The 22556-nt window shown below is 35.8% G+C and overlaps 1 protein-coding gene across 2 annotated transcripts in view; it reads left to right on the plus strand.

The window, feature by feature from the left end:
- Positions 1-22556, plus strand: part of LOC128014194 (cytosolic carboxypeptidase 4-like) — a 191371-nt gene that overhangs the window by 139356 nt on the left and 29459 nt on the right. For both annotated transcript variants that reach the window (XM_052597556.1, XM_052597555.1), the window contains exons 20-22: positions 14605-14734; positions 16546-16677; positions 17400-17576. In XM_052597556.1, the coding sequence (XP_052453516.1) occupies positions 14605-14734; positions 16546-16677; positions 17400-17576 (439 nt within the window). The remainder of the gene's footprint in view (positions 1-14604; positions 14735-16545; positions 16678-17399; positions 17577-22556) is intronic.

Below are 22556 nucleotides of genomic sequence, written 5' to 3' on the forward strand. Positions count from 1 at the left end.
GGGACCAAATTAATGTTAAAAATGCAATGCTCATTATAACCAGGCAGGAAGAAGAACTTCTCAGTTGCTTTTGCTCCAGGGTGGCCTGCTAATTCTTTCAGACCTGCAAAACTCTAACAATATAATTTAGTATGGATCCTGGAAGAATACACACTATTAATACCCCTTCAAGTAATGTGGACGGAAAAGTTAGCAAGAAACTCAATGACTTCATACTTGAAGTTGGCAAACAATAAACAATGACAATAAAGTTGTGATGTTAAAGAGAGAGTTCTCCTAAAACAAGACACCATAGTGAAGCAAATTCTGCTTTATTTATTTTTTGTATCAGAAATGACTTGAAGTGATAGATCAGGTGTTATTTATTCATAATTTTCCTCCGCATGTGGCCATTGCCTCATGTTTTACATTGAGTGTGGCCCATTTTTGGCCTTAGGAAGCTCTGTTCCTATGCCAACTCTTGCCTAGGGCCAAATTAAGACACAGTGAGGTATATCTGGAAAAAACTGCAGGCCTCACAAAATGCTCTGTCCTCGGCTGGCAAAATCACCTGAACTGTACAATAGCATTGCCACGTATGTTTAAATTTTTATGCAGCCAGACATAAGCCAGTATTACAGCCATGCTGTCCGGGCAAGATAACACTGAGTGCTATGAGTAAGCGAAGCACTTCACTTTATCCCCCTCAACTCATATAGAACTTCCCGGGACTAAACACTGATCCAGTGATTGCCAGGCAAAAGCCGAATGTAGGAGTGTAAATATACGATAAAACTGTCATTTCCCAAATGACAGATGGAGCTTAGGTTGCATTTCATTTGAGGGCAAAATAAGAGTCTAATCCTTGTCCTACTAGTTGTTTTGATGCTACTTGGACTTAGCAGATGAGTGTCAGGAATTAGCAGGTAGCAACAACACTTGCACATTTAGCGTCGCTTTCATCTCCACATGTTAAGACAGGGATCAGTATTACTGCTGAGATGAGAAGAAATTATTATCTAGATGTTAGCCTGTTCTGTTTGCATCAAAAGAGCCAAATGAATACCCAGCAACCCCAGTTAACCCACCAGAACAGAACCTCCGCTAGTCGTAAATGTGAAGCGACAACTTCATGTCAGGAACACGTGATGCTCCTAATGAAACTGTAAGTCTTTATTGCCTAGGCAAATTGAAGCGTGGTGTTGTAACCCAAATGTAGACGTAGACAGATTGCTGGTGCACATACTACTATCAGACAAGGCTTTTCTGTTTCAGATTTGACTGGAAATAGAAGCTTGAGATGACAATTGATTGGAGTTTAAGACCTTAAACATACTCTAAACAAGTACTTTATTTGTAACATCAATGTAAACAATCAGGTTACTCATTTAATTATGAACATACGGTAAATTAATCAATAACGGAGTAAAAAAAAATATAACAATGTATATTTTTTTAATTATTTATCTACATTTGTTTATAGTTGATTACTAGACTGATTTATTTATTACTTTCTCAAATTACATTATTAAGAGAACCCTGTAGATCACAGGCTACCCAACATGTAGTTAAATGCCACCGCAATTTTAGCACCTCTCGAGTACTGGAGTTATGTCACTTTTCATCCCAAAGTATGCTTCACTTTTACTTGTATGCACATTTCGTCATCAGAATAGTCCGTGCACCACCCAATTTTTGTAGGCACAATTCGCACATGCACGTTGAATTTGTTTTGCAGTAATCTGTTTTCCCACGAGGTGGCAACACTGTCCCGGGCCATTGTTTGACAGTAGAAAACTAAACTAAAGAGATGAAACAACATCAACAAAATAGCAAAGACTACAACAACAACAGACGGCTGCATTGACAAGAGCTTGTGAGCTAGAGAGGACTGGACAGAACAGTTTTGGTTTAAAAGAGTTCACAAGTATATGTTTTCGGTCATAAATTATGGGGAAAAATAGAGTAGACACTGGACATGGATGATTGCATGTGTTGACCATCAGTGTTCGCGCACAACATCAAATGGAGTATACTTTGAAAGGCTACTGTATGTTTTCAAGTATACACGTGTACACATACAAAAACGCAAAGTATACTTTGGGCTTCGTTAATTTTTTTTTGTCATAGTTGTTTAACTCCTAACATCTCTTTTGTGAAACCAAACAAGTATTCAGTGGAGTGTTTGTGACAGTTTTGAATGTGAGCTGCATAATTATTTTTTGGAGCATAGGCTATTGTTACAGGCCAGCAGTGGCTTAAACCCAAAATGTGAATAATTTAACATATTTGATCTTATTTTTTCTACCGTTATGGAAAACATTTCATCACAAAATCCACTGCACTGCAGCAACAGAAAAAAACGAGGAATTTGTAAGCACAAAAAGAGAAGGATTAATAAATTACAAGCCAAAACTTTCATATTTTTTTTTCAACAAAAGCACTATAATGAGATGCCTTTGAAGAGTGAGGCGTTGCGTTATACTTGCATGCTTATTCAAATGAAGCTGAAACCTGTGTATTTTACATGAAATTGATTTGAATTCCACGGTGTGTCCATTTGGCCGTAGACGGCGGCTGACGTGATTATTCTAAGCTGAAACGAACCTCTGCATTCTTAAAGATTCAAGCATGCATGTGTGGGTGGTCATGTGTGCTGGTGTGTAGAACTGTTTTTACACTAGATGTAGAAGAATGCATTTTTCAGTGCAGAACATTCACACATGACATAACTGAGCAAGAGGGAGATTTCTAGCTGTTGGTAGCATGCAATACAATTTTTAACAGACTTGACTCAAGCCTACGTCCCCATTTGCTCTGGAGTTCTGTCAACTTATTATTTATATATGAACTGAATTGTTTAGTTACAAGAACAAAATGATTTTTGAAAGTGCCTCTGTTTTTCCCTCTATGTGCCCATGCTTCATTTATTTATTTATTAAGAAAGGAAATTATTGTGGGATGAATACCAGTTTTCAAACTGACAATCAATGTTGCCTATTGATATTGATTATTATTAGCCATCGGACATTGCACAACCCACGTCTTTGTATATTAATTTAAGCCTTAACTCAGTCCTTATTAAAAAGGGAATATGAAATGACCCTTTTTTTTTAATTCATTATGAATATTTGAATTCACAAGCGAGCGTGTCGATCGAAATTTAACGACTCTGTGTTTGCTTAATTTTCTATAATTTCCACGCCAAACAAAAGGGAAATATTAAACAAGCTCCTATGACTCCATCTTCCCCCGAGATCATCCGTGTGCCCTGCTGGCATGAATAAGCAAAACATGAATATTCAAGACAAGGCTGCTTCTGATCTACCTTATGCAATTCACACAGGTGATAATGCCTCTCTTCCCAGCCGTGCACAACAAAAAGGTGTTTTTATCAAGCATTTTTATATTAGAAATTATTATTTTGAATAGAGAAAGTCCACCAGTAGCATTTTCACTTTTGATACTTGCAAGTAAACATCATTCTTTAAAAATACCAGTACGTTGGATAATTTAGAGACACTATTGTGGTCTGAAGTGAAAGCAGGATGGCGGGGACCTGCCAGCGGTGACAAATCACTGGTAATCAGTTCCAGTGTATGTAAGCCGCAGCCAAGGAGAGCATTACTTTCATTTTACATTTCTGAAAGAGGTGGCGTCTCCCTTTTATGTTGATGGATATTAACAGGGTTTGGCAACGTAGATGCTTGAGGAACGTGTAGGCAGTGCGTTCAGTCCTGATTGGCGCTTCTATGCTGGTAGAGGAGAAGAGGACGTCTGGAGGTGGCAAGTGGCTCGTTTGTGTCATCGTTTGTGTTGGCCTGTCACTGATGCTGATTACCTCGTGCTTTGGACGCGCCACACACATGCTAATACAAATGAAGTGTTCTGGAAGAGTACGTAGAAAGCTTGAAGGTCGTGTTTGACAGCTGAGTTATATGCGACTACAGTAGGATTTGTGCTACTTGCATGGTCCATTTATGCTGAAATGTAGATTAAATTCAGCTTTGATGGATTTTTTTAGGCTGTTCCAATCATCATGGTTCTCAACTGGTGGGCTCTGTGACCTGGAAATCAATGGCGAATGCAATTAAAAAATGGCTTGACTAAAAAAAGTTCTCATTTATTCACCCTGATGTTGTTTGAAATCTGTATGACCTCCTTTTTTTTGCAGAATAAAAAAGATGTTTTGAATAAATAAAAACATGGGACCCCAATTACATTCACTGTTTTATTTTATTAAACTTAAATTTTCTAAATATATTGTGTTTGTAATGGCACAATTTTCATTATTTGGTAAATTATTATTTTTAATGCATTTAGCTACTATTTTGTATAACTTTTTATTTATTTAATTATTTTCAGTCAGAATTGGAATTTGTGGTGTTTTGGTGTGAATTCATTGAAACCTTGCAAAATTAGGCAGATGTGCAAAGTAAAAGAAAACACGGGATTTAGAAACCAAAATGATCAATTTTCCAAGTGATTACCTCATGCTTAAAATCTGAATTTTAAGAAATTATTATTGTTGAGCCTATGTAGTTCATGATTATATTAATAGCTGATTTTAAGGGTGTTATTGTTACTTTTGTGCAATTTAACCCATTTTAGCACTGTGTTGTGAGGCCACTTGATGTTCATGTCAAATATACTAGATAAAAGCAATTATAATTTTGTTGTTTATGATGGATATGTATTTGAGGAATCGCTTGATTTTAACAGCAAAGCCATTTTTAGCAAAGTAGAGTCTCTGTTGAAGTTGTCATTTATGCTTGTTTCCTACATTTTGCTCCCCCCGTCTCATTCCCTAGGATTTGTCCTGCGGGACATGTCTGTCATGTAGCCTGCTCTGAACTGGAACAGTAGTTCCGCTGGAGTTTTGAATGGGAATGAGGGACTAAGGAGGCAGATGTTGGAATGGAAATTATATTTAGCTCAGAAGCAAAAAAGGGACAGTCGCTACTAACAAGAAGAAAAGCATCTCATTTTCATTTTCAAGGTTAGCAGAAAGTAAAGGTACAGCAGTGAATGTGTCATGACTGTTTGAGGAAGTTTAAAGAATCTAATTTGCCAATGCCAAGGTAATTCAGGACAGGTGTGTCAATGCAAAAAGAACAGATACATGACATATTTTCTGGAATTGAACCGAAAATGGCTGCATTCTTGTCTGTCAGCTTATTCTAAATACATACTTTTAATTTAAAACATAAAAAAACAAAAAAAACAATGTACAATTAAAATATGAAATGAATTTCAATGAATTATACATTGATTTATATTATTTATATTTATTTTATTTGTAATGTCCTAATTATTTGTATCTATCTGAGCACATTGTAACACATTGTATTTTTTGGTGTTTGGAAAAGAGCAGCTTTGACAAATGTTGATGCCTTCTTTTGTGTCATATGGGTTTGGGGAGACTTTAATTACGTGCAAACATCGCCGACGGCCCCAGTTTATTATTGTTTCACTTCCACAGCACGTTAAACATCACTGTCTTACTTCATCTGGACAAACTGTGCATCAATTGAAAGTTTAAAGACTCTAGCTTCGATATTTGACCAATATTTTGATAAAACATTGTTGCATTGACAGATATTTAGTGATTTATGTCAGGAGTGCAAAATAATAAATCCGTATTATGCCACATTTTGAATAGAAATTCACCATTCACTCATATTCAGTCACGTCAGCAGCGGTTTATTTGTGTTCACATAGACTCACTGAACAGCATCAATAAGGATTTATAGACAAAAGATGCATATCTGCGGAGATATATGGATATATTTACTGATGTTTACTTCATATTTCTTCAGACAGAATCGTCATTTCTATTCATTTTCCATGGATTTACGCGATCTGATGATAAACAGCCTCTCTCAGCGATCTGTGTATGTGTTTGCTGTGTTGTCAGCTGTGTGTGCTGTGTGTGACTCAGACTCCGATTGGGCCTTCTGGACACCGCCACATCGTGTCACATGCTTCCTGCACACTTCCTGGTAGTTATCTGGCCAAAACAACACCGAAACATCTCTGTACACACGAAATATCCGAATAATAAACCCGCGATTACGATAGTAAAGCTTGGTATGAGAATTTCTTGAGATCTGGGGCGTTTTTATAAAAAAAAAAATCGAAAATGTACATCGGAAATGCTAACTTGTGCAGCGATGAAAAAGGCTACAAATAACATATTTTTACAACAGTAAACGACCAAATTCCACCCCTGATCACTAAAGAAAGTTATTATAAACACTCGATCGGGGTTTAAAGTGAGTTTTGAGTAAAAGTGTACTAATAATTTCATAAATTGTCTGATGTAGCTTGATGCTAACGTTAGCTCCGATGCTACTAATAGCAGGTGCTTTTCTTCTTCATAATGCATTTTTGTCTCAATAATTCACGTAAGGTCGTAAGAAAATGTTTTGTTGTATTTTTATAGTAAGACGTTTGATAAATAAGGGCTAAATGCAAAGAGAGACTGAAGTGAGATAGTTAAATTATGACAGTGTTTAATTTAAAACATCATTTTTTTTTTTTTTTTTTTTTTTTTACATTTTAAGTTGCATATCAAATCCACTTGGCTAAAAAATCCGAGGAGGGCTTGATGTTTCTGTCAAAATGCATGCATTATATCAACACATTGCTTTCTTCATGAAGACATTTTGTTTGTAAATTTCTCAGGCTTTATTTGCTCTATTTATTGTAGCACACAAATCCTCTGCGACCTTGAGAGGCGAGATCCTCCGAGTTTCTTTCATAATCTGTTGTGATGAGAACTCAAGGTTTAGCTAATGCCTTCTCTCTGCTGTCCCTGTGGTGTTGCTTATTAAAGATGGCGCCCCATTTTCTTTTCCACTGATTTTCTGTGGCAGAGTCAGAGTCAATCAGCAACGCTCCACACTATTCACCGGGGTGACAGATTGTTCCTATTCTAAAAATGATGCAAAGTGTCACAGTGGGGGGATCATTAATACTATATATATATATATATATATATATATATATATATATATATATATATATATATATATATATATATATATATATATATATATATATATATATTACTGTCTCTTCACAGTCATTAAGCAAAGGCTATTTTGTAACACTTCTATTTTTGTAATTAGCACAGGGAAACAGGACCGTTTCCCGGGGGACATACAACAAAGCTAGCAGAACATCTGAATTTCAGTACACTTTAATGTTAGAAAGAAAAGAGAAATATATATTTTTATTTACAAAAATAAAATAAAAAAATTTTACAATTAAAATGAAATATATTAACTTTAATTGTGTAATTATATATATATATATATATATATATATATATATATATATATATATATATATATATATATATATATATATATATATATATATATATATATATATAATTTTTTTTTTTTTTTTTTTTTTTTTTTTTTTTATAAACCATCATCCACAATATCCTATATGGAGTCTGACATATGGCCAATAGTCTCAACAAGTTGGCCGGTGGGTCCTCTCTTCAAAAGTTCTTTCAGCTCTGCTGTCCTGCAAGCTATACATTTCTGTTAGGAACATCAGTTCTTATAAACAAATGCCAAAAGTCGCACTTCTAAGCACGCTAAATGCAAGACTCTGCCTTAAGGTGATAACACCTATCATTAAATGATTCATCATTCTGTCTTCCTGTAGTTTCATAGTTGAATGGAACATTATGAACATGATAACCCTTACAGCTGTCTTCACATTTATATTGTAACATTACAGTCACGTCTCTCTATATTCACTTCTCAAATGCACTTCATGCTCGCTTGCCCCTTATCCTCCACCGATAAGAAGGTGTGAATATAAAGGTAGAGCATAATTACTGTATTGTGCAGTTTAAAGAACTATGGCCTATTTGCACAAAGTCAAAATTTTTGGAACAATTTTTAATCAAACAATCCAGCTGATTGGAAAAACAACATTTGTTCATTAATTCAGTTACTTTTTTGACTTTTTTTCCATTCTGTTTCCTAAAGGTTCACTGATTTTTTCACTGATTCATTCTGTGAATTGTCTTTTTGAATCCATTGGCCAAAGATTTATTCACTTTTGTTGACTGATTCATTACGTAACTTAACTCTTTTTATCCCATTCCCCAATGATTAGTTCAGATTTCGTCACTGATTCATTCTGTGACTTGGTTTCAGTTGACCCAAGATTTGTTCAGATTTTTTCAGTGGTTCATTTTATAATTTGTCTTATTTGATTCCATTCACCAAGGATTCATTCAGATTTTTTTTTTTTCACTGATGTTTTGTAACATGACTCTTTTTGTTAATTCATTTTGGAATGTATTCTGTATGATTAATTATGTAATGCAACTCTTTTGATTATATTGTCCAAAGTTTCATTCCTTTTTTCATTGATTAATTTTGTGATTTTGATTTGTTGATGCTAATTATTATTTACTCTTGATTATTTACTCTTGAAAAGAAAAAGAAAACTAAATGTATGCAGATTTTTTCAGTAATTTATTTTGTAATGTAACTCTGAGTATATTCTCCAAACATTCATTCAAATTTGTTATTTTTATTAAATTCCCCAAAGATTAATGTACATTACCAAAGATCCATTCATATTTTCTCATTGATTTATTTGTATCAATACTCTTTTGATTCTATTTCCAAGAAAATTTATTCAGATTGGTTCAGTAATTAATTTTATAATGCAAATCTTTTGATTCCATTCACCTCAGATTCATTCATTTTTTATTTTAACGGATTCATTTTTTGACCCTTTCAATAGGTTACAGTAGCTGGTCATACTTGTTTTTTTTTTTTTTTTTTTTTTTTTTTTTTTTTTTGAAGACTTCTGTGAATTAAACAATGATTTGTTTAAACCGAAAAAAAAAAAAAAAATGCCACTATCGTTGAGAATCATTGGACCTTGTGAACAGGCCTTTATTCGCAGACTGAAGAGGAAAACTTTTTAAAACTGGCCTGCAGGTTTCTCTTCGTGAATCAAAACAATAGCCAACAGCACTATCCATTATTGATGGCTGAAATACAAATAACGCTACACTTTCAGCTTGAAGGTGAACCAACAAACAGCCATTCCCTTAAGTACTGATGAGTCAGAGGAGACGTGTGGGAGAAAGGCTTTACATCATCAGTTCTGGGCTCAGAGAGTCTGCTGCTTTTTCTCTCACCTCAACCTTTCTCATCCTTGCTATCAGCACAGTACAAACAAAAGTGAAAATGAATTTCCACTTTCCAATTTCTCCCCGTTAATGGGAGTTTCTGGTGTCCCACCAAACAGCACACACTCTAAATACAGTCTTGTCCTCCTCGTTTTTGTTGTTCCCTTAAATGTGAACCAGGTGATTAAGTAAGTCATGGGCTATTTTCACAATGCGGTACTAGCTTTCTGAGCACTATGCAGTATATACTAAACACTTTACTGATATGTTTATTCTGACAAATATTAGCTAGAGTAAAGTGTTCTGTCCTTTTTCAAATTCTTATGGTACAATTAACCAATCAGTGTTGCATTCATAGTATCCTTTTTCTGGAAATATCCAGTTCCCAGTTTTCCCTTTTTTTATTCTTCACTCAGACTACTTCTCGCTCTACTAAACGTCACTGATTGTGCCCATCTCCAGCTGATGGAGATTTGAGTAGAAAACGAAGATATAACCTCATTAGCCGAGGCGACGAAAAGCTATCGAGACTGATCCAACTGATCTAACTGTAACCATGGGAGTAAATTGAACTGTCCTGGTTCAGTAAGTTGATCAGGAAGTGTGTGTGTGTGTGTGTGTGTGTGTGTGTGTGTGTGTGCGCGTGCACGTGTATGTGTGTGAGAGATAGTTCATTGAGTTAGTGTCTGCTGAAAGGTGTCTTTCACTTAATGGACACCCAAAGACAAAATGTGAGTATTATAATAGTCTGATTATTGAGTATTACAGCAGTCTAAATAAGAGGTTTGTAATACTTATGTATTTACTAATTATTATACTATATTACAAATTAATGTTGTTAATATTAATGTAAAAAATATATATTACAATATTATGGTTTATACAATGATTAATATATATATATATATATATATATATATATATATATATATATATATATATATATATATATATATATATATATATATATATATATATATATATATATATATAAGGGTACTATGAATATATATATATATATATTTACATGAAGAGTTTGGTTCCAAAACATTATACATCCATTTTGATTAATTTGACTAAAAATGTGATTGTTTACCAAGAAACTGGCAAGATGAAAACTGTTTCAAACTTTCACACTGCATCTTTAGGTTATAATAGCATTACAATTTCTAATCCAGATTTGGATTTTTAAAGATTTTAAAACTGATACCTGATAACTGATAACTGATACTGATAGTATGGGTCACCATACTTGGCTGAATGTCACGTCACTTATCACTCACTTTTTAATATACAACATTGTCATGGACAAGCAATTAAGAACTCAGCTTGTTCATAATTGAAGGCGATTTGTCTGTGATTAACATGAACATGATATTGCGTAGCTTGTCAGTAACCGTTTACAATGCATGGAATGGTGTGCTGTGATTGGTTGAGTGGATGTATCACATTCTGCAGAGAAGGGAGACTGGCTTTTGTCATGGTTTGGAAAGATAGGGAGAAAACATGACAGAATAACACAGCGGATTTCTCATTTTTTTTTTTTTTTTTTTTTTTACTTTTCAATACCGACTAGATACAATGCTGATTTTGAGAGATACATACATACATACATACATAAATACACACAAACAATACACACACCCAAACTTGCACATTTTTATATCACATTTTATATCACATCAAAGATTATTTGATGAGAAGTGCTGCACACCAAGAATAATACAATTTAAATAACTCCAGGATTGCTTATCGATTTCTGTGATTATTGTTGCATCAGGAGGCACAGGCAATCGTTTTTGTGCCCTTTCCTAATGGTGACCAAATCAATCATAAGCAAATTATACAAGATCTATATCACACTCCATAATGCTTAGCAGTTACACTGAAGACCCATAAAATAGATTGGGATAGGACGGATGTGACTGGAAGAGAGAGATGGGGCCTTGATACCCCCTTCCCTCTTATTTATCTGTGTTGTAGCTGAACTGAGTGTGAACTGTAACTCATCTCTGGATGAAGCGATGTGTCTGGTCAACAGAGCACTACAGTGACAGCGCTTCCTCTCTGAGGCGATATACTTGCGTCGATTCCTCTCATTGTCAGCCATTTCATCTCCTTATAAATAGTTAATTTAAAAAAATGTACAAGACACAGTTTTCTTTCCAAAACTCCCACTGTTGTCATTTCTTGTCTCAGTAAGCATGCTTTTTTTATTTTTCAGTGGGTGATTATAAAAGGGGAGTGACTTGCGGTAATGGCTTCATTATAAGTTTTTGGATCAGAAACTGTATAAATGATGATTGTATAATAATCTGTATACACTTGAACAACAGTAAACTTAATTAAAGCCTTAACTAGCTCTTGCCTGCTGTGAAATAAATGTTTTCAGAGCAGTTAGCATTTGCATGCTGAAGCGTGATGTGTTTGCTTATGACAATGAGTCAGGAGGCATTTGATTGGATGTTTTTGATGTTAGTGGAATCAAATGGCCCATGGGTGTTTAATTTGTGAGGTCGGGCTGAGTCAAGTATTCATTGAGTTTTTAAGGTAGTCGAGGTCTAAATGATGATTGGGCATTCTGTTTTTGGAGTCAATTGTCAAAGTCAATTTACCATAAGGTATTTAGTTTTTTTTTTTTTTGTTGGAGTCAAATGCCTATACTTTATGAGTTAATTGGTATTTGATGAACTCCTTTGAGACCAAGATTGCTTTTGCATTTTTGAGGAGAGTGGAATCAAAATCAATATCGAGTCAGAATTATCACTGGGTATTAAGTTGGGTCCAGCACTTCACACGTTGTCAACCTGTTGTTGTTGTTGTTGTTTTAGATTTTAATCCGAAACCTTGTAGACCGGAATTGTTTTCATTTGGAGGAGTCCAAATGGTAATTGAACACCATGTTTTTAAGGTGGGTGGAGTCAAATACCCAATGAGCATTTAGAGTTAGGTGGAGTCAGAATTGTCATTGACTGGTTTATTTTTGAAGTTGGTGGAAACAAATGCCCAATGAGCATTCTGTTTTGAGGATGGTGAAGTAAAAAATGTGGAGTGTTTGGTTTTTTAGGTTGGGTTGAGTTGAATTTCCATTTGACTTTCTGTTTTTGAGGTTGTGTGGACTCAAATGCCCAGTAGACATTCTGAATGGCTGACAAGCTGGATGGCGCCTTGAATGGCTGACACCGCAGTCGGTGTGTGAATGGGTGAATGTGAGGCAAATTCTAAAGCGCTTTGGATTGCCATGTGGTCTGTTGAAAGCGCTATATAAATGCAGTCCATTTACCATTTCTGTTTTTGAGGTAGGTGGAGTCAAACTTAACAATGAGTGTTCTGTTTTTGAGTTTGGTTGGCATAAAATTCCCATTTGACATTCTGTATTTTGAGATGGGTTGAGTCAAATACCCACTGAACTCGATACCTCATTAAGTGTTCTGTTTTGGAGGTTGGGTGGAGTCAAATACCAATTAGATATTGTTTTCACAGTGGGTGGATTGTAATGCTGAATGAAAGTGGGTGAAGTCAAAATTATTAAGCGTTCATTTTTTAGGTTGAGTGAAGTCAAATTCCAATTACTAATTTTTTTTGATGTGGGCAGAGTCTAATTAATCAAAGAGTGTTCAGTTTTTGAGGTTGGGTGGAGGCAAATTCCCATTAGACAATTCTTTTGAGTTGGGTGGAGACAAATGCCCATTGAGCTTTCTGTTTTGAAGTGGGTGGAGTCAAGTTTCCATTAGTTGTTCTTTTGTGAGGGTCCCAATTCGAGTGTTATGGTTTTTTTATTTATTTATTTTTTTTAGGTTTGATGGTGTCAAATGCTATTCTGTTCATGTGTTAATTGCTTTTTGATGATGACATACCTTTTATTACCTCTCTTAAACATTAATCCTGAACTATTATTTGAATTATTTTTGGCCTTTGAAACCAGGGTTGCTTTGGGCTACTGCAGAATGTGTCATGCACTGCAGTGCACTGGGTGAAATATTGAGAAGTAGACATTTTAAAAGCAGGACATGTTAGAGGGGCTGTCAGTTTTTGGAGAACCATAAAAGGGAACAAAATACTGTTCCACCTCTCAGTTGTCATCAGACACAAGAGCAGGGAAGTGTTCATAAATTATTTCTGTCAAGAGCAAATTGGAGCCACCAAAACCGAGAGGAAAAAAACATGAAGTCATTGATGCCAGTTTCAGTTTGGTTCATCAAATATTTACGATCTAAATATCAGGCAATGAATACATAATGGCAAAATGAGTTGGAAATCGCCTTGTGTAAACATTGCTTGAACAGACAGACGGTTAATGTTGATCTAACTCTCAAGTCATCTCAACTGACATCCAGTGTTTCTGGCTCTCTTATTTTCCTTAAACTATAGACAGCTGTAGGGAGGAACAATTTTCGTGCTGTTTCCACTTTGTTGCACCCCCCCCCCTGTAGTGCATTGAAAACTCTCCGGGACAACTGTGTTTTGTCGCCTCAAATACAGTATTTTCTCTGTCTCCAGACCCCTAGAATATGGCATTTTTGTTTACGATGAAACTCTTTGAAAATTGTGGCTCTTTGCTCGAACTTCTTCAGCAGAGAACCACAGCTTTTCTCAGAGACTTTAAAAAGTGGGTTGTATTTATAGTCATGCCGTTCTGTTTGTGGTTTCTGTTAATTTTTAATGCACCTAAAGGCATCTTAGTTCAATCGGCGATATCCTCAGAAAAAGTCTGGTTGAACAAACTGTTCAGAGTCAAAGAATACTGCAACTTCCATCTTTGTGTTTTCGCGCAGCCATTATCGATGTCCATCAAGACAGTCATAGCATTTTATAAAAAGCCAGGATGTTTTAGCATATATTTATTTTCAGATGGTGAGTGTGTTTTGCCTCATGCTTAATCCAGATCAAGAATGACCCTAAGAAAGCACACGATATATCATCAGATGGAGCACCTCTGATCGGAGGCTCAAAAGTTGCGCTCAGCCATTTCAAACGCGGCCTATCAATTTGCTAATGTTTGAACATTGTGTCTTATAATTGGCTTTCAGGAACTGAATGTGGGGGAGTCTGTAGTTGGCAAGCTGCCTCCAAATCAGTAGGATTTTGTCAGGAGATAAAGCTCAGCTGCTGCGCCTTCTCTAATCAACAGACTGTTGCACGGTACGCTAGATAGCTCTGTTCATCACAGACCTTTCAGTAACCTGTAAAGGTAGGCGCTGATATGGGAACGTCACAATTCTGGCGTTTTTAACATTCGCACAGATACACAGAGACAGATTGGTTATCTTGTTTTCAAACAGATAGGTTAGCTGAATCAGATATTGGATCACAAACTCAGATGGGTTTTGATGTCACTTTGATCCCTGGAAATGTGTTAAAGAGCTCATGAAATCCAAATTGGACTTTTAGTTAGTTTAAAGTTGACTTTCTGTTCTTTGTAATCTCTTTTTTCTTTTGATTTATTTCAGTAATCGCTGTTCTCTCACCGCTGAGGACCTCAACAGACAGTGGCTGAAGCCGGACCCTAATTTAAGCCCCACAATTTACCACACCAAAGGCTTCCTCTATTACCTCAACAGCATAGGCAGGACACCGCTGGTAAGTTTCCATTAAATCTCGCTGCACTGTAACTGACCTATTGAATCCTAAAGTTCCACGAGGGGCTCGCCGGAAATTGCTCCATGATCTCTGAGCTTTCGGCTTCCAAATGCCAGTCAGGGATGACCAAATCCATAAATGTGTGTTAGGGGCCACCAATCTGGATATTAGACTGTACAGACGGAAGCAAGCTTGGGTGGATCTAAGTGCTTCCTGGGTTATCCGAAAACAACTGCAATTTGAAATTACCACTATTTTTAAATGGATTAAATGGACCATATTACAAAAATAATGAAATCATGATATTATGACTCCGACATAAAGACATTCACTTGTTTCAATCGTGAGTGAATCTGAGGTTTTGAATAAATCTTGATGAAACTGGGTAAACTGAGTAAATGAATAAATGACTCACTCATAAAGGCAGTGCCAGCATCCCAACTTCACATACTGTCTACCCTAAATACTATTCAAGATTAATAATCTAGAAACTATTTGGCATGGATAGTATGCAAATTGGGATACAGGGATTAGTTTTGTTTGTGAATGAATCAGAATTGTAAAGTTGAACAAATCAATTGTGCAAATGATTCAGTGACTCATTCATTAAAAAACTCAATTGTTTTGTTCCAGAATTAAGTGTTTTTGAATTAATCACCTGGGTTAATAATTCAATAAATCATTCATAAGGAGTCACTTGTTTTGTCCATGAAACAAATCCGCATTTTGAATGAATCAGTTGAGTAAATTATTCAATGATACACTCATTTCTGAATAACATGTAGGTTTTGAATGATTTAGCTGAATAATTAATTTCATGTGTCGTAAATAAAGGCAAACACTGCGGTCACCTACTGGGATATTTGTAACTTGCAGAAGGAGTCATGGAAGAACCTTGTGAACCTCTAGTTCACATCGTCAAACAGAATTAAGAGCTTTTTTTATTTTTAAGTCATATCTTTGGACTGGTGCCTTTGAGCTTCTCCTGATGCTGTTAGAGCACTAAAGAACTTCTATCTTTTACCTCATCCCTATCCACCCTCTGTTCTTTTTCAAAAGACACTTCTTGGGAAATGGAGTAATGGACCACTGCTCTATCTATGCAAGTCAGTGGGGAAAAAAACAAAGCAACAGAAGTAGGTTCGCCAGCGCTTTTGAGAGAATATGCTTGTAAAAATGGTCGAACAATCTAGGACGTCATGACCTAAATCGAAGCTAGCCATTCGAAAGCTACATCTGTACTACCTTCAAAAAAATTCTGCAATTAAATGAATGCATTTTATTCAGAATAGCGTGGAAATGATCATTGTTGGTCCTGTAATCAAGCAGGAATGTCCTGTTGCGAAGAACCAAAGAACAATAGTGCTAGCAGGAGTGCATTGACACAATTAGCCAGATTTACATATCAATTACACCATAATTCATGTTTAATCTCAGTAATAATTATGCACTGAACCTGGTCAAAGGAACATTGTAATTTCTACAAAACTTACAGTGGAAAAAATGCAACGAATGAGGAAGAAACCCTCTTGTTGAGCCTTTACAAAAAGGCTCGTCGCTATGAAATTAACAGCTACACTGTCAAGAGACCAAATTTTAATTAGAGTCAAAACGCAATGCATTGTCTAGCATTTTATTCCTCTTGTTGTACACGTCTGTCTGTTGTGTCACAAGATTAATTATGTTTGGCTCAGTCTAAAGTGAACGCTGCATTACTGGCTTTGTTTCCACCTGACACGTGACCTCATCGTCCTTGGCCATTATTTACATAACATCTTGAAGTTTCGCTATAAATTTATTACATTCCACAGGTGTTTTGCGATTACCATGGTCACTCCAGGAAGAAGAATGTGTTTCTGTATGGCTGCAGTATGAAGGAAACCCTGTGGCAATCTGGATCTCCCATTAACACGGCCTCCCTGAAAGAAGACCCGGGATACAGGGTACAATTACTGCTATAACAAATAAAATCACAAATGAGATCTCTCTATCATATCTCAAATGTTTCTCCTGGATGATCTGTTCCAATGGTAGTGTGTTACCCACATTAATTTTACAGCTCTGTATTCTTACCGTACATTCATTGTCACTTTTTCTCTATTTGTATTACTCCTATTTTAAGAGAAACATCTGAAACAAAGTTGATTCGTCAAAGTCACACAACTGAGAACTCAATTACTTCTCCTGAGCTATGAAAGAGCAACCTTACAGCAATAAAATCTGTTTCACAGCTTCTGCTGTATCCCCATAATCTATTTTCACTCTCACAGGAAGGATATGTTTTTTGTGTCCTTATTTTACAGTATCATTCATTATATATACAGGGACAATACTTTTCCGATTGGCACGGTTGTTTCCCTCCTTCATGAAACTTATTTTCTGAGCCAGTTTTTGAAGTTTAGTGCCAAAGGAAGTTTCTCCACAACATACAGGCTGTGACGAATTGTGTAAAAGGATATTTTAAAGGCATATGTAAATCTGTGGATTCTGTAATGTGGAAAATATTGTACCGCTAGCTGCTGTCTGACTGATGTCTGCCATCTATGCAAAGAAGTCTCTTAAACTAAATATACATAAAACTAGAATGGAAAACACTGGCATAAAATGCAAATACAATGAAATACATGGTTCTTTTTCAAAGCTCATACATTTTTTGTATTGACAGACCATCGCTAAAACTCTGGGCCGAATAGCTCCTGCATTCTCTTTCAACAACTGCAATTATCTGGTGGAAAAGTCTCGGGCGTCCACAGCCCGGGTGGTCGTTTGGAGGGAGATCGGAGTCCTCCGAAGCTACACCATGGAAAGCACTTACAATGGCTGCAATCAAGGCATCTACAAGGTTAGACAGTTAATGATCCATTTTACTTCTCTATAGTTTTGATTAATGGCACTATAGGGTTCCAATACTTTTGAATGCAACATTTTGGCACGATAATTGCACTTATTCGCTAACCTGGCTACCAAAAAACAGTTTCCAACCACATGCTAAATGCTCACTGTGCCACAAAATGTAATGCTGTTTGCATGCAAGACAGAAAGAAGGTGGTAATTAAAATGTTATAAAAAAAAATGTATATGTGTACTCTACTATTCTAATCACTATTTGGTGTTGGGCGTTTAAAATACATTAAAAAAAAAACAGCAACATTGTAAAATATTTGTATAGTTTCAAATAATTATTTTTATTTGGACATATTGGAAACTTTAATTTATTATTAAATCAGGATTTTCAGCAGCCATTACACCAGTATCAGTGTCACATAATTCACACTTTGATGAATAGAATATAAGTATTTATTTTAAATAGAAATCTTTTGTAACATCATAAAACTTTTGAATGGTAGTCCTTTCTATACATCATGGCATCAAAAGATGGAGAAGAGTATTTTAAGCATCAAAATTATTGAGACATACGGTGTAATCAAAGACCATTTCATTCATTTATATCCAATTTAATGTTTTAATTTGGCTGAAACATATCACAGTGTATTTTTAAGCGGTTTAGCTGCAAGTGCACTGTTTCAAACCTAGCTTAAATCTGACCTTCTTTCCGTCCCTTGGTGTTCTCCATCTGGTCATCTCCATAGTCGTCTTCTCTAATGATGCTGTCTGAGGGATCATCCCTCGTTTTCCCAGGTATTCATTATCTCCTCCTCCTCTCCCCATCTAGAAGTTTAATAATTATTCATTAACCTGCTTATTTATCCACATGCGGTTCTCCAGTCGTAGCCTAAATACCTGCGTATTAGCTATGCTGAAAAAAACTTGGAAAAGTTTCTGCTTTTTCATTTTTAATGAAATAATCCATGACTCCATTCCATCAAATAATGTTTTGTGAAGCATCTTGTAACATTGCTTTCTCCAGTGAATTGTCATCTCGTCTGAATCAGCAGACCGTTTATAAGTGAAAACTGTCCAAAAGTTGTTTGCAGCAATTTTTCATTTTTTTTGGGTGAACGGTTCCTTTAAAGGGACTTGATTTTGTTCTCAGCTAGCTAAGCAACCAGTAGTGTTATACACAGCCAGACTTGGTAACATTAGAGATACTGGCAGATGGTATTTAGTCAAAGTAGAGTGATTCTAACGCAGTGACATTTGCAAACGTTCTGGGAGGTCTGGCAGCCCTTTAATAAAGGACAGGGTGCCGAATTACTCTTGACCATGGACTGCACCTTTAAAGGTTCTGCAAGTAAGAAAAATGTTTTCGGAAAGTGCTAATGGTTGAGGAATATGGTCTGACATGAGAATGTCAGCTCTTGAGGGAGACGTTTTATTAAGTTTAAGTCCTTATTTCCTGTCAAAATGGGACTTGTAGCTCAAATAAAACAGAGGCAGGATCTGTGCCAGCTAACAGGTGGACATAAGATGAGAACAGCCCTATTATTTCTTCAGGGTTGACTATCAAGACCTTAGACTTGGATTTATCCATCCGTAGTAATTGTTTGCTATCCAATTTCTGTTATTTAGCTCAATCTACTGTTTTGTTCTTATGTGTCAGTGTTAGATCTTCTCTGGCATTCTGCTTAAAAGTCGGGAGTCTTGTCTTGACTGTTGATGTTTAGTTTGTACTCTTCAATGAAGCTGCCAGCCAAGTGCCAGTCAGGGGTCTGTTTCTCAGACTAGAGGCTCTGATGTACTGCTAGTATTGTTGTTGTGCATCTGGGACGTCCATGTCTCCTCTCCCTGTGCTGGTTAGATGCAGTTTGCTTTCTTCTTTCAAGACGGTATTGCATGGAACGGCCTTCGATTCTCAAAAGAATAACAAATGGATGTATTTCTAGAGAAATGTTTGTTGTTGCATGGGTATATATTCAGTACTCCAGCAACCAAATAGAAACTGTATGTATGTATGCATATGTGTACTGTGTATATTTATATGTACATATAAATAAACACACATGCATGAATATATTTAAGAAATATTTACATGTATTTAAATATGATTTATATATGTTTGTGTGTGTGTGTGTGTGTGTATATATATATATATATATATATATATATATATATATATATATATATATATATATATATATATATATATATATACACACACACATATACTGTATCATATAAACACAAACTTTTATTTTGGGTGTGGTTAATCATGATTTGACACCCCATATATTAAGCAATGTAACTGTGTAACTGTAATATTACTCTAGCATATGGTTTTATAGGATATGTACAAAATATGTCTTAGAAGCTCATTTAAGTTTTTTTTTTTTTTTTACAAAATGAATCAATAAAACTGAATGACTAAACATATTTAAATAATAATCTAAATAATCTAAAAATACAACAAATGAAGAATATCAGGTATTTTCAAAATGATCAAATAAATAGAATTATAAATATTTAATGTATAACTCTAATATATATTTGCCTTTAAAAAAGAAAAAAGGTGTATACAGACACAATGGAAAAAGTGAATACTAATTAAATTGTAGATTCAACATTTACATTTTAAAAACAAAAGCAAAAACAACTTCTTACTAAAATTATATATTTTTTATTGTCAGCAACACATCATTTGAAGTCAGTTATTGTGTTTCCAAACCTAGTCGATGGGCCAATGTCAGAGTAAACCGCATCCCTGTTGGTGTTTGAAGAGCGTGTCGGACAATATGCAGGACGCATGAGCTTCTAAAAGTGTATAGATTTGGACTAATGGATCAGAAAATCAGACATTTCATTACGAGCAGCGCATACAAGCGCAGCTGGCAGGCCAGATGTTTTGGTGCATGTACTTTTAGCAATGGGCGGCAGCCCGAGAGTCTCTTGATTAAAAAGTCTGTACTAATATTCACAGCCAATGTCAGGAACCTGGCAGACCATTAGACTGTGGAGCCAATTCAAGTGGGCCCTCTCTGGGTCCTGTAATGTGAGTTAGACGAGAGCGGGGACGTGAAAAAAAAAAAAAAAAAAAAAAAAAGGAGAGAAAAGAGTGGGGGAATGGGTAGAAACACTCCCTCTGTTCACAGCTAATTCAAGCCAATTAGCAGCTCAGACGAGCTCTGGGATTCGAAGATGGAGTGAAGCTTAATTACGTTCTCAGTCACTAAATTAGAGTCCGGGTCATTCTGAGTAACGCCGTCTCTGAAATGTCATAACTGCCTAGTGGAATCCCTGACAGCTACACGTGTACCATAAAAGAAACGTCACGCTAAATCTGAGCTACGGCCAGCGGTGCTGATGAGTAATGTTCGGTTTTGCATATTTTGATGGACAAGGAAGTGATGTAACATTGCCAAATCATCAAAGAATCGGCTGTTAAACAACACACCCTGCGGATGTTGATTTCATGAGGAGTGTGGGAACCTGGTGAGCTTTTTTGCTCCAGAGAGAAAGGGAAGTGAAACTTATCCATTTTCCCAGATTGCCAATGACACTGGTAGGACATTTTCGGATGGTCTTCCTCTCAAAGCAGAGGTGTCTTTTGCCAACCGAAGGATAATCTTCAAAAGGGATCTGATTTGCATCACAAAGATTGCACCTTTAATCACCTTAGCGTTGCAATTTCAAAGTGCCGAATGAAATTCTCCACTTCCTTTACTTTGCAATTCTTTCTCCTCTGAACTTAATCAGCTATTGAAATTTTTTTCAAGGAAACACATGGATTAAGGTAAACAAGAGGCTTTGAAATTGGAACAGTGGAAGTTTGTTTAATTAAGTACAGAGTCTGCGTTGGTGGGCTGACCACCTCGGTCTCTGTGCCCCCTCACCTCTGGTGCTGTCTCCGTGGTGGAAGCCCTGATTTCAGTCTGTGGGGCAGGTCTCCCAGGCTGTTAAATACACAGATTAAAAGATAAATGTTTTCATTTCGGTTCGTTCTTAGCAAAAATATATATTTTTTTAGTTTGTGTTACGCAGAGCGAAATAAGAACGGTACTGAATTTAGAAATAATTCTAATTAACTTTGCAATTTATTCTTGAATTTTCAAACTACTAACACTTTTTAATTTTCAGTTTCGATTTATGCCTTTACTGTATGACCAAAAATGATGGAGTAATCGGTTTTGTTTCAGCTGTTTGATCGCGCCGGCGCCTCATATGCACACACTGTTACTGCGTTCATTGGAAACAGCGCAGCCTTTCGTGGCGTTCGGCGTGAGCACTGGTCCACTGTGGCATATTTTTGCTCATTATGATATTTATCCAAACTGAAATGCGCTTGAACTACAAATCCTATTTTACCTGATCAATATGCAAATAGTTTACCTTCAAATAGGCTGCATTGAGAATGATTAGACAGTTTTGAATTTGTGCCTTATGAGAGAGGTAAGCCCAACTTTACCTAACGTTTTGTTTTAAATTCATTTGTTTTGGCTTGCCCATATTATTATATAATGCAATTATATTTTTCAGTTAGAATGATATATTTTTAATTATTGTTCTGTTCTGATATGGTTAAATTGAAAGAATTTGTTGTGAAGTGAGGAGAACTATAATATCATACAGGGTACATAATGTTGGTACATTATAACATTATTAGGCCTGCCGTTATTATTTAAAAAAAATGTGACTTTTACGAGACTTCAATTTTTTTTACGGAGGTAATTTAAAATGTTATTGTGTGTTTTTAACTGTAATATTTTTAGCTATAGGCTTATACATCATTGCATCTTAAAATTACTTTTAAGAAAACATTTTTTCCCAAAGTAGTCACCCCACCCCCCCCATTTTTTTTTTTTTTTAAATGCGCCCCCCAATAAGGTTTCGCCTGCCCCCTCACTTTGTGTGCTCTGGTACCGACCCTGATTATGCTGAGTGCTACATTCTGATTAGGTTTAATTTAGTCACAGCTTTGAAAAACTTT

This window comes from Carassius gibelio, chromosome B25, assembly GCF_023724105.1.
Source record: "Carassius gibelio isolate Cgi1373 ecotype wild population from Czech Republic chromosome B25, carGib1.2-hapl.c, whole genome shotgun sequence".
Lineage (NCBI taxonomy): Eukaryota > Metazoa > Chordata > Actinopteri > Cypriniformes > Cyprinidae > Carassius > Carassius gibelio.